This window comes from Taeniopygia guttata, chromosome 1A (genome assembly GCF_048771995.1).
Source record: "Taeniopygia guttata chromosome 1A, bTaeGut7.mat, whole genome shotgun sequence".
NCBI lineage: Eukaryota > Metazoa > Chordata > Aves > Passeriformes > Estrildidae > Taeniopygia > Taeniopygia guttata.
The window spans coordinates 27,948,403-27,971,075 of record NC_133025.1 but is presented as its reverse complement, the minus strand read 5'-3'; the positions used below and the strand labels follow the sequence as shown (position 1 = coordinate 27,971,075).

Sequence of the window (22,673 nt, the reverse complement as noted above, 5' to 3'; positions counted from 1 at the left end):
CAAGCTATACTCCACATCTAAGCATGGGAGGCCAGAGGAAAGAGCCATCATCTTTTGGTTACCACAGCTGCAGCACAGCACATGGATACTATTCACAGCACAGAGGATACTATTCACTACAATCTGAATAATACTGCTTTGTGCATTAACCAAGCTTCTCTATTTTTGTGGTCTTTTATCAGTCTGAAATCTGCTTACATATCAAATCCGCTTATATATGTAAAACCAAGGATCTGTACATTTTGATTTTGTCTCTCCCTACAAGTGCCTTGGGAGCAAGAAGAGATTGACTCTAGGAGCAATGCTGCTGCTGGCAATGGGTGCTCTCACAGGGAACCACAGCAGCTTCCAGCTGTTCCTGGAAGCTTTTCCACCACAGCAGCTCCATTTCTACCTACAGGCAGTTCCTGCAGGTCAGTCACTTGCAACACTCAGCATCTAATGTGAAATGATGCAGATCTCAGCTGACTTCCCATGAAATGGGGTGGTCTACATCAAAATCAGGTATGAAAACTAAGGTACATGATGCAACTTGCATGTGTATACAAATACATGCATTCAATTAATTATGCACAGGTTTTTTTTTGAAGGAGGAGGTTCTTGTTACTTTTGACATATTTTTTTAAAACAAGTCTCTGAATTCAACAAAGCTTCTACAATAAAAATAAATTTAAAGGTCTTATTAATAGAAAATGAAACAGCAATGTCTACAGAAACATTTCCTTTGGAGTTTCTTGACGCTAATGAAATTACTAATAGTATAAATGCCTCCTACTAAAAGGGAAAATTCATTCATCAATACTAAAATATTAATCATTCAAGTGAGGAAACTGAATGAATGAAATATACTACTATAGCCACTTTATCACAAGTCAACTCGTGCAAAAATCACTTCCAAATTCTCACATGTAAAACAGTAGTTTGAAAAATAATAGCAGTTGCCTTCTGAACACAGAAAGGTTCAGCTCACAAATTGTAAAAACAAATTTTAAGTCCCATCCCAAAAGCGCAGTTTTACAGTCATTCAATAGCTGAAGTTGGAAAACTGTTGCAAGGGAAAGTTAAATGATATCCAGAGAACATAGCTGAAAAACCATGTAAAGAAAAAAAATCAGACTGGAAAAGTCTGTTTAATAGATAAAACTTCAGATGTTCCTTTTATGTTATCCCCGTCTCTGACATGCTAGCCCATTAATATCTGAACTGTGTCAAATAAAATGCTACAAGACCTTCCACTAAAAAGAATCATAAGAAATTGATACTGAATATTAAACATTTGTAACTTTCTTTTAGTCTGACTCATTTTTTAGATTGCTGTTTCATTATTAGAATTTACACTGGTGTTTGTGCTTTTGCTGCCAAGCATTACCTGTTTTCTCTGTAGCCTTCAAATGCTCCAAGGTACTTCTACAGAAAACATCTTCCAAATGTATTTTTAATGCCTCCCCACAGAGGCATTCTCAGAATCAATACATCTCCCATGTGTGTATCCTAAAACCTGATATTCTTATTCAGTGCTCAAATATTCTTGTTGAAACTGAGTGGAAACACCCAACCATGAAACTCCAGAATAAACTCTGGATACAAAAATCAATGAAGACAACTAAGAAAAGAAAATGTTATTTTGCAGGAAGCAATCCCCACATCTCCTAATTTGTCAGTCCTGGTCTAAAGACAACACCAAAAAAACCAACCAACCAACAAAAAAAAAAAAAAAAAAAAACCCAAAAAACCCAAAAAAACCCCAAAAAAACCCTCAGATAAACTTGTCTTAAGTAAAAATACATAATATATCTTTCTATGCCAGTTTTAATGAAAACACAATTTTCCCAAAAGCCTTCCCAAATTTTACAGCTGTCTTAGTTTGATAAAAGATGCTGCCTTCCTTCACTTTTGTCACTTAGATCTTTATAAAAAATACTAAACCCAAAAGTGACAAAAATGCAGATAAAAATTTCTTACTTTGAGCAATAGTCTTTATTGTCCTTTTGCCAAAAGGAGTCTCAGTCTCAGTAACAGTCTCTCAATCTTTGCACAGTCTGTTTCTCTGAACAAACTCCATCTCTCTGAAGACTGCTGAAAAATCAAGCACTGCTCTGTTGCTTTCCATGGCTGGAGCCCTGAACCATTTCAAACATACAACTGAATCTTCACTTGCTAAAACACATCACCAAGGCTCCACAAACTGCAAATATCAGAGTTTGCTGACTCTGATACAAAGGCACAGAGAACAGTCAAAGCTGAGATCCAGCACATGCTCTCAGCTGATGCAGGGGTTCATTCTTCTGCTACAGCAGAGCCAGCTAAACCAGAGATACACCAACCATCCCCTTAGAGGAACAGGCTGCCATCCTACACTTGGGTTTACTTTACTCCAGTTGGAAAGATGTAGAGATTAACAAGACTGGAGATGACATGAAACCATATGTTAAGTGATTTCAAAGCTAGTCCCTAAATAGGGAGGGTTTAAGTGGAGCATTTCAAGTTGCATCTCTTTTCATGCTAATTCCTGCCAGATTTTGAGTAACAACGTTCAAAATTAGCAATTGAAATATCTGAATCATGGAATAAAGCATGATCTTCTTGTTGTATGCCTATTTTGCTTGGCTAGTTTAATGAAAAATGTATCATTGAGAAATGTAACATTAGAACTACTGAGTTGGAGCAGGGCACCTCAAACAGGAGCACCACAGCATAGGAGGTAGATTCTAAGGCCAGTTTTGTAACTGAATTCCTCTCTTGGCACTTATGTTGGCGTTTTACATATTATGAGTTTCCATTTAATTAATGAATTATATAATTATAGAAGAATGGAATATCAGACCCACGTGAGACATAATATACAAAGAAGAATAAAGCAAATTATATTATTTCTTCTTAAATTTTATTCATTTTGGAACAACACAAGATTCAGTAAGGTTTGTTCTGGCTTTAAATAGTGAAGACCTCTGTACAGAGAGCATTAGCCCAACAATCTAACCTCAAAAGCACTAAAAAGCATTAAAAATATGTTGGTTCATGTGAAAATTCCAAAGAGTTCAAGATGTTTCACTAACACTTGCTTCAGCTGAATCTCATCCTAACTCGGACAACACTAAGTGAAATGTTTCAGGTTGAACTAATCACCTTTGCTAAAATATATGTCTAACTCATCTTCAATACTTGGAGAATGATAAAATGTTGAAGTATTTATCCACAGGCAGTAGGAATCTCAACTTAAGTGTCCTGTGTGGTCTAGGTTCTAATTTTAGATTGGTTTGTTGGGCTTTTTGCAGAGCTTTAAACACATGATCAGCACTCAAGTAAACATCAGGCAGATAGCTTGACACAGCCTGGTGAACATCACTTATAATAGTTCTCCTACTTAGTAACACGGATTCATCATGGTTTGGCCAATCATTTATTGGTAAAATGCACAATACATGAATTCAGGGAAAGCTCAACTAATTTAAAATGGGAAAAAGCAGCACCAATCATAGTGCTTGCAATTTTTAATTGGACTCCACTGTTTTGTAGTACACATTTTGTCTACTACACATTTCTCTATCCAGTCCATTAGCCTCTTAATTCTCATTTCATTTTTAAGTGGATGAATCAAAGGAAAAACTTAGCAACTGGATTATGGAGTTCAGGCTTTTCCTGCCAGAACAGATCTTTAATGGCTCAAAGCTGAATAGACAGACAACAAGTTCTTTGAGAAGACAGGGTATTTATACACTAGGTCGCTACTCTGATTAAGAAAGCAGGAGTGGTTATTTTTTTGTTTTAAAGTACATAAAAAGAGAGAGACAAATCCAATGCAATAAGTCAATAATGAACCCACAGAGTTCTTAATTTTCTACTAAAACTCCCTAAAACACTTGGTAATGCCCTCAGCAAAATGGCTGTAATGGACCGCTGGGCCCTGACCAACATAAGACAAGTTTAAAGAATTGGATGAAAATTGTGTTCTCAAGTAGCTCTGCTAAGGTATTAACGGCACTGTCTGAACAGTTCACTCTCTGAAAAGTATTCTGAAATGTCATCATGTTCTTTAGTCTTTAAAATATTGTCTGTGGTTAGTGCTAATTAGAAGATTCAATATCTGGGCTCAGTGATGAATAGTGATCCTTTAGATTTCCATTACCTCATAGCAAGGAGGAAACAAAAAATACATAAAAACCCCACAGTCTTAGTAAAAGAGCACAGCACTTAAGTGACTTAGAAAAGAACGATGAAAACAATGGTCTACATTTATTTTATGAGAAATTCTAGCAGTAATAAGAGTTCTTTAAAAAAAAAATTATATGAACCATTTTTCCTTCCTCCAGTTTCTTTTTGTATTGAAAAATATAGAAATATTCTTCCTAGTACTCACACTCTCCCTGTTCTATTTTTAAATAAAAATGAAAAATAGAGAAATCATTAAAAATACTTGTTGAAAAATAATAAGGTATTTTGAGTATTTGGAAACAGAAGAACCCATATGTTTTTGAAAATTACCATACTTATTCTGCCTACCACTCAAAAAAAAAAAATTAAAAGGTGTGCTAGAAAGAGCATTATGGCTTTAACATGATTCTCTTGGTTACTAGAAAGTAAATTTCTGTTTAAAAATTTCTCAAAACAGTCAGTTTTCCATATAATCACACACTAAGAGCATACTAAAAACCGGTTGTGCTGAGCACTAAGAGATTTTACGGAGAAATTAGGAAAAACAACATGCAATGTAAGTGCAAGTTAGAAGTGTAAGTTATAGAGTTAAAGTGTAAGGCAGAAAGTGCTGCTACACATCTGGCACTAGCATAAGGCATCCGATTTGGATCAGGGCTCTCAGCACTGCAGGGGAAGTGAAGGATTCAGCTTTCTAGTCCAAATGCTGGACATTGTACCCCTCAAAAAAATGCAACTAATATGCTCAAGAAGGGCACAACAGCCTGAAAGCTCCTGGAACATTTATCTTTTAGGTCACAGTAGCAGCTACCAGAGAAAGCTGGGCGCCAGGCAGACGTATGTGCTCAAAAATCTTGCTGACAGCATGAAGACCATATGGCTCCATGTTTGCCATGTGCCAAAGACTAGCCTAAATCAATCAAACTGTAATAGAGAAGTGTAGGGATCCAGATGTTTTAATTCACTCGAGACAGCAAATCCCTTCCATTTAAAATAGCATGCCTTCTTCCCACAAGCTGCTGGAAGGACTTCAGATATTTACCCTCTTGATCAGCATGGTTAAAGAAACAAATGCAAGATTGAGACACTGTACTTGGAAACAGATGAGCAAGCTCTGAGCCTCTGGGTCTCTCAAACTTTGGATGTTCCAAATACAGAGGGAAAGACAGAAAAAGGGAAAAAAATGTCATATTCTTTATCAACCAATTTCAGAACTTCTCTACTTGGTGACCTCTTCTAAACACAGAGAATCAGAAGTCATCCAATTTTGAAGTTGGTAAACCATTTAACAGGTGTTTGGAATACAGTGACCTTCAAATAAAGTTTGCATACTTAAAAACTAAGTAGAAATCAGGATGATGTCAACAGTTCTGAATTTTTTTCCTGTCATTTCTCCCATTCTCTCTCTATTTCTGAGCCTTTCTACTTGAAAGACAAATAATTTCCTCAAAGAAAAATATGTAAAAACATATTTTGACTTATTTTGTCAACAATATTTCATAAAGAAAACGTCTTCCAAAATAATTTGCATTAAGAAACAGTGTTGAGTCATTCTGCACTCCTTTCCTGTGGTAGCTGTGATTCAATCAAGTAGGGCCTACGTACAAAGTTGTAAAATTACATTACATTTGCAATTCCAAACAAGACACATATTTACCAAAACGTCTGTGCATTAGTAGCAAATGTATTTTGCTTAGTATATGTGATTTTACTAAGTATAGTCTTTGTTGGTGGTTTGAAGTGACCACATCTGCTCTTGCCAATTTGAAATTTAGTTTTTTTATAACAGGATGGCTTTAAATGCTGCAGAATTTTTCACTTTGGAGAGACATTACCAAAGATACATTTTTTTAAACATTATCACTTCTATTTTCAAAGCATTTGTAAATCACAGTGCTGCACATACTTCTTACGGCTCCTATTCAAAAGTTCTAAGGAGAAGCATTCTCCCATTCAACACACTGCTCACTGCTGTATTTCACAGCTTCTTAAAAATGGGATTATTAATTTTTTTTTATGTGAAGCTTTGAATAATTACTTCATTTAGAGCATTTCAGCACTGTCAGACAGTAAAGACTTTTAATCTCCAATTATAGACAACAGTGATTACCTATTCCTTAAAAATATAACTAGCTGAATAAGAAAAAGAAGAGATCAAAGCCCTTGGAGCACATATCCTTGGGACTGCAACAATCAGTTCAGTAACTTAATAAGATTCTACATTCACACAACACATGTAAGCTGTCAACTCCTCTAACTGTGAAGTTCTCCCAACCACAATAAAGAGCAACCTTCATGAAAGGCAGAAGAAGTCTCTTTCCACTTTCTGAAAATGCCAAGAGCTTCTGGGGTGCCAGCAGCATGTGCTGTGAGAGACATGGCTTCCCTGCACATCCTTCAGCTCTAAGCAGCAAACTCAGCATGGTCTCAGACTTTATCAGAGCTTTCCACAGCTGGGCTTGCCATCAATTATTTCCATTGATCATGAGCCTCAAAGGGTTAGATCTCCCTGATACATCCTAAAGTGCTCTCTGAAGCTTCTAACTTTTCCTGCTCTCTATGTAACTGACATGGTTAAGGAAAGTCATTGGAGAATGCCTTTCCTGCTCTCAGGTTTCCATAATTCACCAGGTTAGGGTACCTAGCTCCACAGCAGCCATCAAGTTCCCCATATCTCTGTGACAGACTTGGGCCAAGACCAAGCCAATGGTACACAACCTACAGCCCAGTTGTCGTGGAGATTTGGCTTATCAATGGATGAGAAAGCACTTTCTTCAGGGCTGCCCAAGATCATTCCCAGAGCAAAGATCCAAGAGAAGGGTTTTCACACAAAACCTTGCACCTCCCACAATAAAGATATTTCTATGCTCTTGTCTTCTCTAACATAAATAGACACTGACATGTAAATATATGTGTATGCAATTATTTGGAAAATTCCTAAACAAAACACTCCCTTACATTTGCCATTCTCTTCCTGGGAAGGGGATGAAAGCAACAGCATTTGACAGCTATTAGACAACTTGTTTAATGCATTCCTGAAAGTGTTTAATGAGCACCTCACATGAACAAAAATTTCCTCTAAACCTGCTTCCTCACCTACCTATAAAACTGCATTGCTCTGGCAGCTGGGCAAGATGGAAAGATGCTTAAGTCTTGTTGTTTTGTAAGGTTTACCTTAAAGCTCTAAAAAAACCCCAAAAAATACTAATGGAAAGGAAGAGAAAGATGACATGGAGCGAAGTCAAGCTCAAACAGGGCATCTAGGAAGATGCTAAGCTTCAACTTGCCAAATTTCTGACACATTATACCTCAGGGGTGAGATCAGACATTTTCTGAAGGAGACGGGTGTGACCTGGCCTTCACATGATGTTGAGGGATCTGCAGCCCATGGTAGTAACACCATTTATGGGATCTTGCAGGTTCTTACATTAGTCAACTCTTCCACAGGTTAGCCAAAAATCCTTCCTAGCAGCACTTCTGATTTGCCAATTTAGCAACTGCCTAACTCTGCAGACCCAGTACAGTTATCATAGTTCTGCCTCAGTACTGTTCCCTCTCATTTACCTATCAGAGTTCATGACAGTGTATATAGATATCTAATTTGACAATTCAGTCGCTACTATTCCTATATGCCTTCCATTTCTTCCACACTTCCTATTTATGAGCAAGCACTAGAAAGTACTTCCGTGCAAACTTGAGGTTAGTGCTTTGTACTCTTTAATTGTAAGGTTTCCCATTTTTCTTTTTTCTTGCACATTCTTCTTCACTCTCTCTCTTCTGGTCCTACACTGATCCATCTGTTGTAGAGCTCTCCCACAGCCAGAGCAAAATAAAATATCTCATGGGAGAGCAGTGATTATGCACATTCATGTGCATGCAAGATCCTGAAGCCTCTTTCATCATGCCTAACCCAAGCTGCCTAACAAAACACACAGCATGGTAGAAGCAGCATAAAAAAACAGGGTAGATTACTTTCACCACTTTCTCTTGACTTCTTTCATGCTGGTCACATTTCAGAAATACTCTCACACTGTTACTTCTGCCCCATCTGCCTTGTGCCATTTCAGTACCACAGCATAGTTTTTCTTTGCTTACTGGGAGCACCTTACTGACCAAGATCCATGACACACAATCTGAAGAAATTTACTGAAAAGGACGACACTGCCTTATCTGTCAAATGCACCAGTTCTGCAAATAAACTAGTTGGAGACCTCATCTGGTGGTCATATTCCAACTACGTTTGGCATTTCCATCATTATTTAAATAAAAGCACTGTGAGCATACATATTTTCACAAAACCAACGCAGCATTATACTTGCACACGTGCCTGGTTTCTGTGAGTACAAGATGAAGCAAAAACAGATAGAAAACCCTCCTACAGGCTTCAGCTTCTCTACAGCTGCATCCACAGCAAATTCTCAGTTTATGCATCAGATTAAAAGGCTCCATCTCTTAGAAAACAAGGCATTTAAAAAATTTTGCATGATGCTACACAAGTATCAAGAAAGTATCAAATAATATTTTGCCTGCTTATGAATCTAAGACTTCATTCAGTCAACTAAGAGATCGAATAGTGAATTTCTGTTAATAAAATCGTGTCATTCATTGTTTACTCTATTACAAAAATTTCACCACTTCTTAAATATAATTTTATTTCTTCCTGTTCTTTAGGACAGAAAGCATTCTGTGAAGTCTTAGTAAGACTAATGTACTTCACAAAAAAAAAAAAACCAAGATGTTTTAGGTCACAGAAAAATAAAAATCTCATTTTTCTTTTTAAAACACCAACAGTGAATTTCTAGAATTTTAAGTGCTTTTTGGAAGGAACATAACCTGTTTCTCTAAACACAACATTTGCATTTTAGTTCAGTGAATAGAGAGGAATGCAAGCACCTCTGAAGACCTGTAGCTAGTCTAGTCAAATGTAGATTACAGATCTGTGAACTGAGGCAAGGAATTAACAAAATTCAGGCTTTCTATGGTAACCACAGTCAACTTCAGAAGGAACAGGGCCTTGAACAGTAAGTTCCTCCACCTAAAGAGATCCAGTCCTCACGGCCTTTTGATAGTGGGCACCAGCAGCAGTAACCACCTTCCAGGTAACACTTGCAGCTTGAGTTAAAACACAGAGGAGGAAAACCCAATATATTGGTATTTATTCAGTCAGGAAACCCCATCTCTCACATTTTAAAAAGTGTCCCAGCTAGAGGATTTCCTGGTTAACAGCATTTGCTATCTCCCCTCCCAAAGTCAAGGCACTATGTTAGAAATGCAAGTATCATTAAACAAAGTGTCACAGAAGACAAGACTGTGGAAGAAAGAGGGAAATTCCTGTGTATTGTCACAAGCACATGCCTGGAAAAGGGCAGGACCAATATTCCAGATACAGCTCCCTGGAACTAGTGTCTATTTCACACCAGGTTACCTCTGGATAATCCTGATTCTCTAAACACCTGCTGGAACCAAGCTCTGTTTGAGGAGGATGGATGGACACTGCTCTAACACAGGAGAGCCTCTGCCTTGGTAACGAGGGCAATTACCTGGAGAGGTAAATTCAATCCTTCTCAGGCAGAGACCACAACCAGGATCTCGTGCTTTTTGGAGAAGCACTCTAAGGATTTCTGTTAACCAAAAAATCCAGTGGAGACAGCAGCTCCAATTCAACTGAAGTTATGCAGACCAGGTCACACCCGACTTAAAAAATTTACTCAGACAGATGAAAGATTACAGGTGTCCAAAAACCTGTATCTCAACAGGTGAGGGAAAGGTGAAAAGATTCTACAGACATTTCTAAGCCTGTGGTTTCGCTAATTTATTATGCCAGGGATCTGTCACACTAATTAGGAGTTATCTAATGATTGCATGTGCCAAACCTGGTTACCTGCAACATAATATTATGACTTTGTTACAGATTTAAGTGAAATTAATATAGCTAAGGCATATTTTGATGCCTGAAAGCTACACCACTAAAATTAGTTATATTAAGTTTTCTTAGTTGCCACACAAATTTTACTGGCCACATCTCATGCAGCTTTGCTTCAAAGTCATCCCAAATCTTCTGGCTCTGATCCCAGCAAGACATTTTAAGACTCACTACTTCTACAGACATAATCTGACACTGGAGATTCTTAGCCAAATAAACATGACTAGTATCAAAGATTTTGCTTGAGCAACATAGTGAGTGTAATGACAGAAACATGCAGAAGATAAAACATCACAAGACTGACACACAGCACAGTCAGCAGTCTGGCAATAGTTAAAAAAGTCTCTGTGTAGGCACTCGGCAGATGTAAGTTACTTCTGCCAGGATAAGCCTTAAGACTTCATCTTTATTGGAACTGGCTTTGCTGACATGTGCTTCAAAGCCATTGTGTGAATACTCTCCAAAAAACTAGAAAGAACAAAGGGAAACATGGCATACAGGATGAAGTCTTATTTATCATCTACTTACGGAGCTCAGGTTGCATGAACAAACTACACAGTCACGATCTATAAATGCATCTGTCTTATTTTTCAGACTTAAAGATCCCAGACTAAAAATTGTTTTCTTTCCCTGCATCTCTATCATGCCTGCTTAATTAATGAGAATCAACTGACTAAAATGCAGAAGGACCGATATTCTCATTTCACTTGAGAGTTAAAGAACAGAATTCTTTTCCTTGCAGTGCAAGGAACAGAAAAACACTTGAGCCTTTCAGCTGATGATGTGCTTACAGTTCCACATATGAATATTTGGACTTCAACCTAGCCCCTTTTATTTGCATACAAAGTTTTTCATTGCTGTTTTGTAATATGGCAAACCTACTTTGGTAATGTTAATTAACAGTTGCTTCTTTTCCTCAAATTGATGAAAAAACGGTTCTTTTTAAGAAAAAAAACCCCAAACCATCAGAAATTCTATCTGGATTGCAAATTCTGTCCTGGTCATGTATTTTTTGTACAACATTGAAGTGATTAAAGAGTATTCTGCAAGACATTGTGACTTACAGAATTGAAGACTGTAAGAAAAACAATCATGGGGTTGGTTTTTATTCTAAAGCTGGGCTTAAAAACAGAGGACACCGTATACCAATATCTGTAAAATTAATGCCACACTAACAACAAAATAAAACAACTCAAAGAGTTCTGACTAGCTTGGTAACTAGGCATTAAGTATTGTGCCTGGAGATCTGGCCAATGTGGTGCCATATTTATGTGAAGGTGAACTGTCTGCAAATTCAGATACAAGTTTTTGTCCATATGGAAAAAGCTGCTTTCAGCATTAACTGCTCAGAACTCTAAGTAAAAAAGCAGCAGGTGAAACACTTCTGTGTATCAGTAACATTGCTAAGGTCGTAGCTGTTTTATGCTGCCTTGAAGAGGTAATCAAGCATGAACAGAGATAAGCAATGAATTTACTAAGTAGGAATGATTAGCATGCAGTAAACGGGAGGTAAAATGATGCTGAGCTATATAACTGAGAACCATTCTAAACATGCTTTAATAATTTTTTTTTCTCCTAGAAGCAAACAGAATTATTTGAACTAGCACAGACTAATAAAGAGCCCTCTGCAATGCTTGCTGCTTGTCTCCTCTTGACAGATTCAGAGGTAGGGTGGAAAGGAAGAAGGCAGAGATCCAAAAGTTAGGGCTCAAGTGGCTTTATTCCACTGCTCATATTCAAGCATTTCATGTTGGAAGTCACAGATATCAGTGCTGCATGTAGTTTTATGAGATGCATTTTACAGAATGTGAACAGTTGTAGTCCTTGAAAACATGAAGCAGTGTCGATTTCAGGGAGCTAGATTTTTGAATAAAAATTTCTGAAAGCATCAGAAGACCATGATATCTGCAGGAACCTGCTACATAGAGGTAACTCATAAGGGTTTATTCTTGATGAATAAATAATGATCATTTGGGGCTTATAATAGGATTCCTGGAAATATATATATATATACATACATACATATGCATATATATATATCAAAGTGTTGCTTGTGTACATCACTGTCCCAGGTCAACTTTACACTGCACACTGCATAAACAATCATTTTTTCACAGAGGCATTAACCTTTAATAAAGAGGCTAATGCTGTGCCTGAAACCTGTTCTTCAGCAGAATAGTGAAAATGATCAGCAAGGCTCCTGTGACCATCCCCCATGAAGTGCTGCAGTCCCTTGACACAGGGGATCTGGGGCTGTCACTCTCGAGCACCACCACCCTGCCAGCACACAGGCAGCTGTTTCAGCTTTCAGATCCTCTTGAACAAAATATGCTCCCCTGAGGGTAAAGCTCAATAAACATCAACCTTCTTCAAATGAAAGTGTCTGAGGGTCTATGGCTTGGGCATATTGATCTCAAAAACTTCCAGCAACTCAAATAATTTGTGTAGCACTTTTACACTTAGAATAAATACCTCAAGAAAGAAATCTGATTCCTTCCCTTGGCATTCTTCCAAATATCTTAATTATTTGGCAATGTTGCTGCATAGGTAATGATCAATATAAAATAAAAGGCAACACTACTTATATCTACCAGCCTTGGCTCTCAATTCCATCTGCCAGTGCCATAGGACTGTGAGATCCATTTGCTGCACTAGGTTGCCCACAAGATGGTCATCTGAAATGTGTATAACTCACCATAGTCAATCATGTGCAGTTAATTGTTGTTAAACATGTGATAAATCACTATAACAAATTACCTTCTTTATTTAGCAAATATGCCTTGAGAACAGATTTTCTGATTTAATGGCATAGTTCTGTCCATTATCCCATTAGATACACATTGCTAGAAATACCCTGGGCATCCCATTGCCAAACATATGACTTAAGCTATTAAAGGGTCTTCAAATAACATCAGTTCCTTCTGCTCTTGATTATTGAAGAATGGCCCTATACAATATCACCCATTAGATCAGATCACTAAAAAAGTGAAAAGCAAACAATAAGAAGTCCCACTTCCTATCAGCTTCTCACCAAAACTCCTATCCCATATACCTGCCAACAGTTTTGAAACAGTTCCACTAACCTGATTATTTTCTCACAGCAAAAGTTTTCAGAATGATGTCTCACAACAAACCACATCAGAGCTGGCAGGGCATCCCACTGCAAGAAGACACTAATAGCTATGCATGGGAAAGGAAAAATTCAATGCTCTGATTCCAGCTGTTTCCTGTATCTAGCGTGAAGGAATAATTACCTATTTCCTCCTCCTCTTTTTATTTTGGTCTAATAAATTTTGAAACACTGAAACATATACTGGAAATTTTGGCCTAATCCAAAATATTTTAAAATGCTTGACAGAATACAAAAGTTATATACAAATCTGTTGCATATTAATATTGTGCTCCGTTCAGAGCTGTATGAATACTTATGCTAGATTGGATCTATAATGTCACATAGAACTGAAATCTGTTTCAGTACGATTTTATGCAGCCAGAATTTTTTAACAAGTAAAAATCAAGCATCAGTTATGGCGACATTTTGAGATACGAGCTCACATATAATAAACGCTGGTTTGTGACTTTATTCTTCCTTCTTCCAAAACCACTTTGTTTTGTTTTAAAAAAACAAGGCACTACAAAAACACATTAAATTAAAGCATGAAGTGTTGAGCAAATGCGTGAAATTACATAGCTGGTCAGTCTGTTAAAAAAAAAAAACAAAACCAAAACACAGTGTGGTAAGTAAAATAGTAATGTCAGAAGAAAATAGATCTTTATAGCATAAAGCTGCTGTTCAAAAAAAAATGGATCTGAAAGCTTTTGTATACCTTAGGGAAATAAGAAGTATCTTGCAAGTTCAGTTCTGCTCAGCCCACTTGGTGTCTCCTAGAGATGCATTTATCTGCCAGCTAAGAACATAAGCTTTATTCTTCCAATAAATATATTCATTTGATTTCACACACTGCTCTAGGCTCCCAACATTAAAAGCAATGCCAACATATAAACACTCTTGGCTTATGCTTTTAGTCCTTAGCAGGGATATAACACAAGAAACCAGCAGCAGAATTCTGCATTTGTCTTCCAATCCACTTATTTCATGTGCCTTTGTTCATACACCCATCCCACTGGCAAGTTCACACCATGCTCCTAAGCCTCCTCTAAACTTGCAAAGCTGGAGTGACGTGGCCTAAACAAACCCAGCAGCAAGCAGTACATGCTGTCATTGCGAGTTGTGTCAGAGCTGAGATGGGAAACGCTGTCTTGGCAGCACCCTAAGGAGCCTATTTCAGCTGGAAACTGCTCCTCTGAGATTTCTTGACAGGGCTAATTAGAGGTACACATCCAGTCTAGACATCAATCTATTCTTCCAACTGACTTACTGATTTCTTTTATTATTTATAGTTATTTTATGAGAAAAACAACATACAATGCAGGAGCAAACTGAAAATTCTATGCTGGCATATTACATGGCCATGAAAGTGCTGTAGTGATCCAGGTGAGAAAAACAGATGATCTCCTTCTGTTCGTACAGCAGGAAGTACTTCCTGTAATTGCTTAAGAAGTTCCACAGCAGTGCTTACCAAGCCATCTTGTCTGCCTTGTCCCAGAGCCATGAAAGTAATAGTCCCTACACAGGACAAAATCAGTTTCACTAAACCTGTGAATTTTCAGTCATTCGTCTTCTTTCTCAACTTAATGAAAAGAAGCACAAAATGCTTCTACTGCTTATTATTTAAGTGTTGACACCTTTGCTTCACCTAGATCAGCTTAATCCTAATACAAGTAGATTTATTACTTGTTGGAAAAATCCATCTTGTGTCTTTAATTCTAAGAAATATTCAAGTAGTTCAGTGTACAAGAATCATGTTCAGACACAGCAAAAGAGGAAAGTTACAACCTACTTAGGGTGAAAACCATCAAATCCTTTATTAATCTCATAATATGACAGACTAATCCATTACTGTGGGTTCTTACCTCAATAATCTTGTCATGAATTTGCAGGCCTTCTGCTTTGTCTGCAGGTCCATTTTCCAAAATCTTTGACACATAAATTCCCTCAGCAGATTCCTCCTGATTGTTCTGTACCAGGCAATAGGGGAATTGCAAAAAGGGCCACGTTAGTACAAAAATTGAGAAAGTACTAAAATCAGCAGCAATGAAAACCGTAAATCCACCTGAAATATGCAGCTCATTTTTCTAGCTAAAAATTAATCTCCTTGAGATTTTTTTTAACACAAAGTAGTTATTAATCAAAAGGACAGAATTAATGAACTATTCCAGCAATTTTTATAAGATTATCCATTTACTTCCGGTTATTTTAGTCTAAATGAGACACAGTGTGCAACAGTAATCCAATTCCAGCTAAAATACTTGGAGCAAACCTCAGACGTAACAGCAGCCAGTGACTAGCAGATAAATGCACAGTGGAAGACACTAATAAGAATGAATGCACAAGTGTTTCTCTCAGAAGGAAAAGGGCTCCTGCAGTACTGCTGCTTGCAAACTGCCTTACTGCATTTGAAAATAAAGCTCCAAGGAACAACGTGACACTAGTTAGCTGGCACGTAACAGTGAGAGGATTTGGTTGGAACTGGTTAACCTCATAAATCCTGTTCACATGGGAGATTGAGAACTTGCTCAACTATGAAATCCATACAGACGAGCTGTGGACAAAGAGAGAATCCATCTCCAGCTGATCTCTATGCAACAAATCCACATAAGGTTGAATTTGAAACAGACAAGTTATCTACCACAGCTGCAACAATATAACTGATGCTGTACATGCTGGAATTACTTTATTTTGTCATATGATACTTAAAAGTAGTTTAAAAAAATTACTAATAAAGAACAATGTCAAACAGACAGTGCCTACTTACAGGGTTTAAAGTGTTTATATAAATAATAACCTAGCTAGCAATAACTGAAGGAATCTTTTTCCAGCTGATTTATGCTTTGGATTTCAGTTTATATGATGCTTATTTTCCTTCTGTGACTGGTGACTCCCTGACCAACAGCACAGTTCATATGTGCACAGGTTTCTAGTCTAGGTCCTATACTCTCATGGGGAAAATCCTTTTTAACTTTCTATTAAGAAAACTGTGAAGACATATGTAAAACATTCTTTACACAATGTGGCAACATTCTTATGGACACTTGACCCAGGTAGATTTAAGGTCAATAAATATTTGTTCAGCAGAATATTAGTCAGACTATGTTTTCATAAATTCTTTTTTTTCACAGAGACTCATATGTGTCAGGAAAGAAGCAAAAGAGAAACACAGTAACAGTTCTAGCAATATTTTGAAATTATGAACAAATAGATTTCCACTGACTTCCCATCTAAGCAGTGAGAAATGAAAGTCTGATAAAAGAAGCATAATGGCCATTCGCGAAAATGCAAGAGGGATGTGGTTTGGTTTTAATCTGAGAAAACAAAAAGGTAGATTATAGCACCTTCATCCGTCTAAAACTGTATTTCTTACCATCGGAAATTTCATTGGCTTTTTTCAATAGCAATGTATGACCTGTTTTTAAAAAAGGGTATTTCAGTCTGGCTTGTGGTCCCCATCAGTTGCATGTGCTGGTACCCACCACTCCTGACAGGAAAGCACAGCACAAGGCGCACTGAGCTCTGGCACTGTCACACAGCCCAGGGGCTGTGCACAAACTGTGCCTGCAGCACACGGCCCTCCAGCCTGGCTTTGATGTGGTGTCCTCAGGGGAAACAGTCCTGCCAGCCAGACAGAGCCGGGGTCCATCAAAGCAGCCTCGCTCCCTCAGAATAATGAATCACCTTTCAGAAACACACTTATGAAAAGCAAGTTGCATTCTGACAAAATAAAAGATGATCCTATGATGAGTTGTTCCTTTCCTTGCCTCCTTCCTTCAGGTAGAAGGTAAACAGTGGGGATGCCTATTATGGACTGGAAATAAACACAGCCAACAGAAAGTATCTATGTGCATTACCCAAGTCACCAAGAGTCACCTGCTTTCCAATGGAAAAAAGCTGCACTGCGCTTATAAAACACAAATAACATGATGAAGAACACATCTCCAAGCACATGACTAATATAGAGACATCACTGTTTTGCTCTTCTGCCACAGGAGCCAATGTTTCAACCAAGGGCACTTTTTTCCTGGACAGTCTGAATGTAAAGAGCACCTTCATGAACTGTTTTTGTCTTTTTAACAACTCCTGTTCCACTATTTAAGCTTTCCAGCAGAACTTTGTGGTTTTACTATTTGAGTCAACAGCATTTTTTCCTGTTCTCTCCTCAGCTCCAGATACACTGAGTCTCACACTGATACCTGGGAAACGCCAACCAAAAGCCTGTGGTAGTCACACTTGTCAAAATAAGAACAAAATATAAAGGAATTTCCAAATTGAACTTCAAAGATTCAAAACCACCTGAGACTCATCTCTGCCTCACAACCTCACCAATTTGTCTCCAAATATGAGTGTTTGTAGAAATATATGATGGTCTATAGCACTGTGTGTTGAGAAAACTGCCGAATGGAGAAAAGGAAATTAGACCATCATATATTTATCATTTAGTCCTTAAAATTACAAAATATTAAGTCAGAAAGTGTGACAGTTTGTGATACATATCACTGTTGCAGTATGCACTGTCAGCTTCTAAGCCTTTTAAAGAAGCTCAGTTGCCAGCCCAAGAAAACCGAACACATGCTCCCTTTCCCCTGCAGTTCGGCTACAGATGTAAATAAGAGATATCACAATGCAATCCAAACTAAAGATTGTCTGAATTTTGTTTCTACTATACTCAAATATGAACATAATCCTGGCATGTGTGTTTTAATTTGTAGCCACTTGTTGTCTCAGCCTTCCACTAGAAAAATCTAAGAAACTCTTGATTTGGATTTACAGCCCCAACATCTGATAACTGCTGGTCTTCGTATTTACCCACAGGGAACAGTAACTGCAGCACAGACAGTGGACTGATGGGAACAGACTCTTTGGCACCACTAAATATAGCTTTAGAGCAGAAGATTACCAAACTAATATACAGGGTCCTACTCCCCTCCTCAACAATACTAGAAGGCTACAATTCTCCCCTTAACAAGAACCTGATCAGTGCATAATTATTACCAACCCTTTTTAACCAAATATTAATTTTCCAGTTTAACAGGTTTCTTTACCCTCCATATGCAATCACAGTCCTGATTAATGCTTTTGGAAAGACGAAGTAAAAAAAAAAAAGCCAGCATATTCATGTGTATATTCTAAGTGGGGGCTAGTGATCCTTATGCATATTCTATGGTTTGCAATGAACCTACTAAACCTACACTGATGAGATTAAGATACAGCATTGGTGAAAAACTGTTCAGTTCATAAAGAAAAATTGAAAGCAGGCATGTGAGAACAGGACATGTAATCAAACTATCTGAGCTACAGAAGCAAATTTTCTTTTCTCCTGTAAATAAAAAAAAAAAAACAAAACAAGCTGTTTCACAAAATTCCAAAGGCTTAATCCTGCAACAATGACTTTTACAAGTAGTCCCAGATATTTCCATTGAACAGTTAACAGTTTGCATGAATACATATATTATTCACATGGGAACTGAGTGTAAACCAGCCTAAAGTTTTAAGGCAAAACCACTATGAACACTCTTCCAAAAATGAGAATAATACAATTCTCATGAGATAACATCCTCCAAACAATGACTCCAGAGATACCTGATTACCTGATGATAAGCAGTTCTTCTACCTGAAGAACAGATTCCATACTTATTCTCATCAAAAGTTACTCTTAATTAACAGTGCGTACAGTAAAAGTAGATGGGGGCAAAATCACCTACAGTTACTTTCTGCATTACCTGATTGGGCCGTCCTCCTATAATATTGAATCCCAAAGTGTCATTTTCTCGGTGTAGCATGATCATTAATGGTTTGCGTACTCCTCTCTAAGAAGAAAGAGATTAAACATTGTTAAAGAACACAGTCTCAACAAGAAGTTATTAAATGAAATCATTATTGCACGTAAGATTTTTAGCTGGAGAGTATATAAGATAATGCTTGAAAGAAAACTAGGCTGAAAAGACTTGGCACTGGAAAAAAAAAAACAAAGGAAAAGTCATGATTCACTGAAAAGTTAGCAGGTAACACCTGATTATCTCCAGTTATCTTCAGCTGAACATAAAAAGGACAGATTTTGGGTGTGAGGAATGCTTGGCACCACTGAAAAAAGTCAGAGCTCCAAATGTCTGGAAGTGTCTATAAACATAAAATCCCTATAAGTGTTAACATTTTAAACATTAAACATACAGATTAAAATACACAACATTATAATTTTCAGACCCCAAAGTCCTACCAGTACACATTTTAAAGTGACTTTCAGAGAACACAGAGAAGATGAAAACGAGTTTTTATCCCAAACATTTTCTCTCCAAAAGGAAAGAATCCAAAACATCTGTAAAAATATGGGTTGTAATCTGAAAAAAAGGCTTAAAGTATAAAGCAGACACTGAGAAGTATAAACTGAGTAAAAGTTTAAAATGAGAAAAGAAAAAATCTTTTTCCTTCAGCGGACCAGGTGAATAATTAAAATATTTTAAAAATTACAAATTGGAGGCTTTAGCTCAGCAAGTTACCTTATTTTACGCTGAAACCCACGTGTTATTAACTGTGCCAGTGACGTGTCTTATGCCCGAACGATGGGTTGGATTTAATTCCGTGCATTTCTACGGAAACAGCGCTGAGCGGCGGCAGCGCCCACAGCGACACCTGCCGGCGGCGCGGCGCAGCGCCGCTCCCGCCCCGCGGCAGCTCCCACCGACCGCCCCGCGCCGCTCCTCCCGCCTCACCGCCCCTTTCCTCGCACACCCCGCCCACCGAGCAGGCACTGCTGGCCCGCTCCACACGACCTTATCTCGTCTGCCAAGAGATGAAGAAAGTGTATGAGCAACCTCTCAGGTCCAGCAACCTAAACCTCACAGGCTAGCTGACTAGGGGAAACGTAAAAAAAAAAAAATACTCAAGTTTTCAGAATTACTCAAGACCTGCCAGATCTGTATTCTGAGGCATTCTGGTGTCCTGTGAACAACGTCCCCTTTCCCATTTTCCATGTAGTAGGCAGATGCCCAGCACACTCATTACATTTCTTCTTCGGGTGTGAGTTTCACTGCTCAGACCTTTTCCACCTGGGATTTTGCTTCCCAAGGGCCCAGGTAGATTTAGGTAGAAAGAAAAATTCCTTGCATTAAAACATTTCTCACTACGGCTGCAGTCAGCAATGCCTGAGCCTACACAGTGGGCTTCCAGGCAGGAATTAAAAACCAACCAGTTCCATCACAGCAAGCGAAGCCAGCTCACCGCAATTCTGGCATGGTTTGTTTTGCCTGAGGAGCGTGTCGGTCTCTGGGCAATGCCCTCAGATCTGAGGGGAGAGCGCAGCACTGCTCCGGCCTCTGCTTATCAAGGGCGGTAGTTGTCATGCCATTCTCCCAAAGCTTTGCTGTCCTTTCGCTATCGTTTCCAAAGTCTACAATAAGTTTACACTCAAGTTTTTTAAGACAATTTCTCAGCTGCTCAAATAAAAGTTAAAAGCCAGCTCCACGCCCCTGAGCTGCCGCCAGTACCAGCTGGAGCAAAATGAGAAGCAAGAGCAGCTGGGTCCCTGCGAGGCGGGGCGGTCTGATGTGGACACGCCGATCGGAGGAGCCAAGGACCCGTTTGCCAGCTGCCAGCCCAGGAGCGAAGCCATCTCCCCTCCCGTCCGCTCCCCATCCTCTCCGGCCGAGCAAGCGCTCGGTCGCAGCCTCTGCCAAACACTGCTGGGCTCACCGATTTCGGCTACCGAAGGGCGCCGGAAGAGGGACAGGCAGGGAGCGTGTCCCCAGTGGAGGTGTTACAAAAAAAAAAAATCAGTAAAAACAAAACTCTTCATCTGGCAACAGGGTCCGGCGGCTATATCTCCCCGAAAGAGGCGAGGGACGGCTTGCACCGCCCGGGGGATGGGCAGCGGGATCGGGCTGGGTCCCGGATTGCTGTGGTGATGACTGCCGGCCCCGGGGACACCGCCCGCCCCGTCACTCGGCCGGTGGTTCACAAGTCGGGTGCGGGCAAAGCAGGAGGAGAGCACAGCTGGAGGGGCGCAGACCGGGGCGCGCTGCCCCGCCGACCCCTGACGCCGCACTCACCTTGCCGGGCTGGCCGCCCGCCAGGTCCCGGGCGATGCTGCTGATGTGGCTCATGTACTGGCCGAACTTCGCCTGGTACCGCCGCGCCGTCAGCTGCACCTCGCTCTGCAGCGCCGACAGCTGCGCCAGCAGCGACTTCTCCCTCCTGCTCCAGCGCAGGGCCTCCCTCTTCAGCTCCTGACCCGGCTCCGGGGCGCCGCCGCCCCGCAGCGCCCGCAGGCAGCGGTGCCCGCCGTCCGCCCGCGGCTGCCCCGCCGAGCTGCCCGGGGCGCGCCCGGCCAGGGGCTGCGGCTCGGTGGGGCCGGGCGGCCCGAAGCGGCACGCCGCCAGGTGCGCGGGCAGCTCCCGCAGCCGCACGGTGCGGCCGCAGCCCCGCGGGCTGTAGTCGCACTTGACCTCCAGCTTCTGGACGAGGCTGCGGAGGGGCAGGACGGGGCGCAGCTCGGCGGCCGCCAGCGGCCGGCAGCGCAGCGGGCAGCGGCGGCGCCGCGCCGCCCAGGGCAGCAGGCAGCCGGCGCAGAAGACGTGCCCGCACGGAGTGGACAGCGGCTCCTCCAGCACCCGCCCGCACAGCCCGCACTGCAGCTCCGCCGCCACCGGCCCCGCGAACCGCGACGGGTCGAAGCCCATGGCGCGGCCGGGCACCGCCAAACTTTCGGCGCCGCGACCCCGGCCCGGCCCCGGCGCCGCTGGAGCAGGTCCCGGCGGGCGGCGGCGAGGGGCGGGCGGAGGAGCGGGGCTGCGCCGGGAGAGGCGGGCGGCGGCGCTGAGACGGAGATCCCGGCGGCTCTCCCCACCCTCTCGCATTAGCTCCCTCTTCGCGGCGCTACCGCCCCACGCCCAGCGCCGGCACCACCTCCGCCCTCCCGGAGCATCCTTGCTGCGCGGCGGGGCGAGGGACCGAGGGCACTGTCCCGGCGGGAGAGATGTATTCCCGGCGGGTCACTCGGGGCTGGGCTGTGGTCCCGGACGGAGGGAGGGAGCTGAAAGGCTGCGGGACAGCGAATCGCTCAGGCTCCGACTGATGCACACTTGTGCTGGTAAATAACGCGCACGTGTGAGCACCCCGGTTTCATGTCTCTCCAAAAGGCTTCCCCCTCTCTTTTCCTCCCGTTTTGGGATATCCGTCAGGGCACAGAATCCTGAAATCCCTAGTACTAGTGCTCTCTTTGCTGTCACACCGTAAAGGAAATAGGTCAGGATAAGAAAATTATTTGTTTAGCTCCCTTAAACTACAGCATATGTATGAACAACGCTTTCCTTTAAAGAAAAGCTAAAACACAGCAAAATCTGGAAAAGTCTAGTTAGGATCAATAGCCACCTGGATTCTACCCCTTCATTGCTGCACAACCCACAACATACACTGAAACATGAAACCCCTAACACATTCCCCACATAACTTCACTACTGAAAACACAGGGCCAGATTGCTGCCCCCAGCC

The 22,673-nt window shown here is 40.7% G+C and overlaps 1 protein-coding gene across 1 annotated transcript in view; it reads right to left on the bottom strand.

The window, feature by feature from the left end:
* Positions 1-21,975, bottom strand: part of PDZRN4 (PDZ domain containing ring finger 4) — a 229,829-nt gene extending 207,854 nt beyond the window's left edge. The window contains exons 1-3 of the mRNA XM_030258313.4: positions 21,233-21,975; positions 18,911-18,997; positions 15,050-15,154 (exon numbers count right to left, since the gene is read on the bottom strand). Of these exons, the coding sequence (XP_030114173.4) occupies positions 15,050-15,154; positions 18,911-18,997; positions 21,233-21,862 (822 nt within the window). The 5' untranslated portion in view covers positions 21,863-21,975. The remainder of the gene's footprint in view (positions 1-15,049; positions 15,155-18,910; positions 18,998-21,232) is intronic.
* Positions 21,976-22,673: the final 698 nt, after the last annotated feature.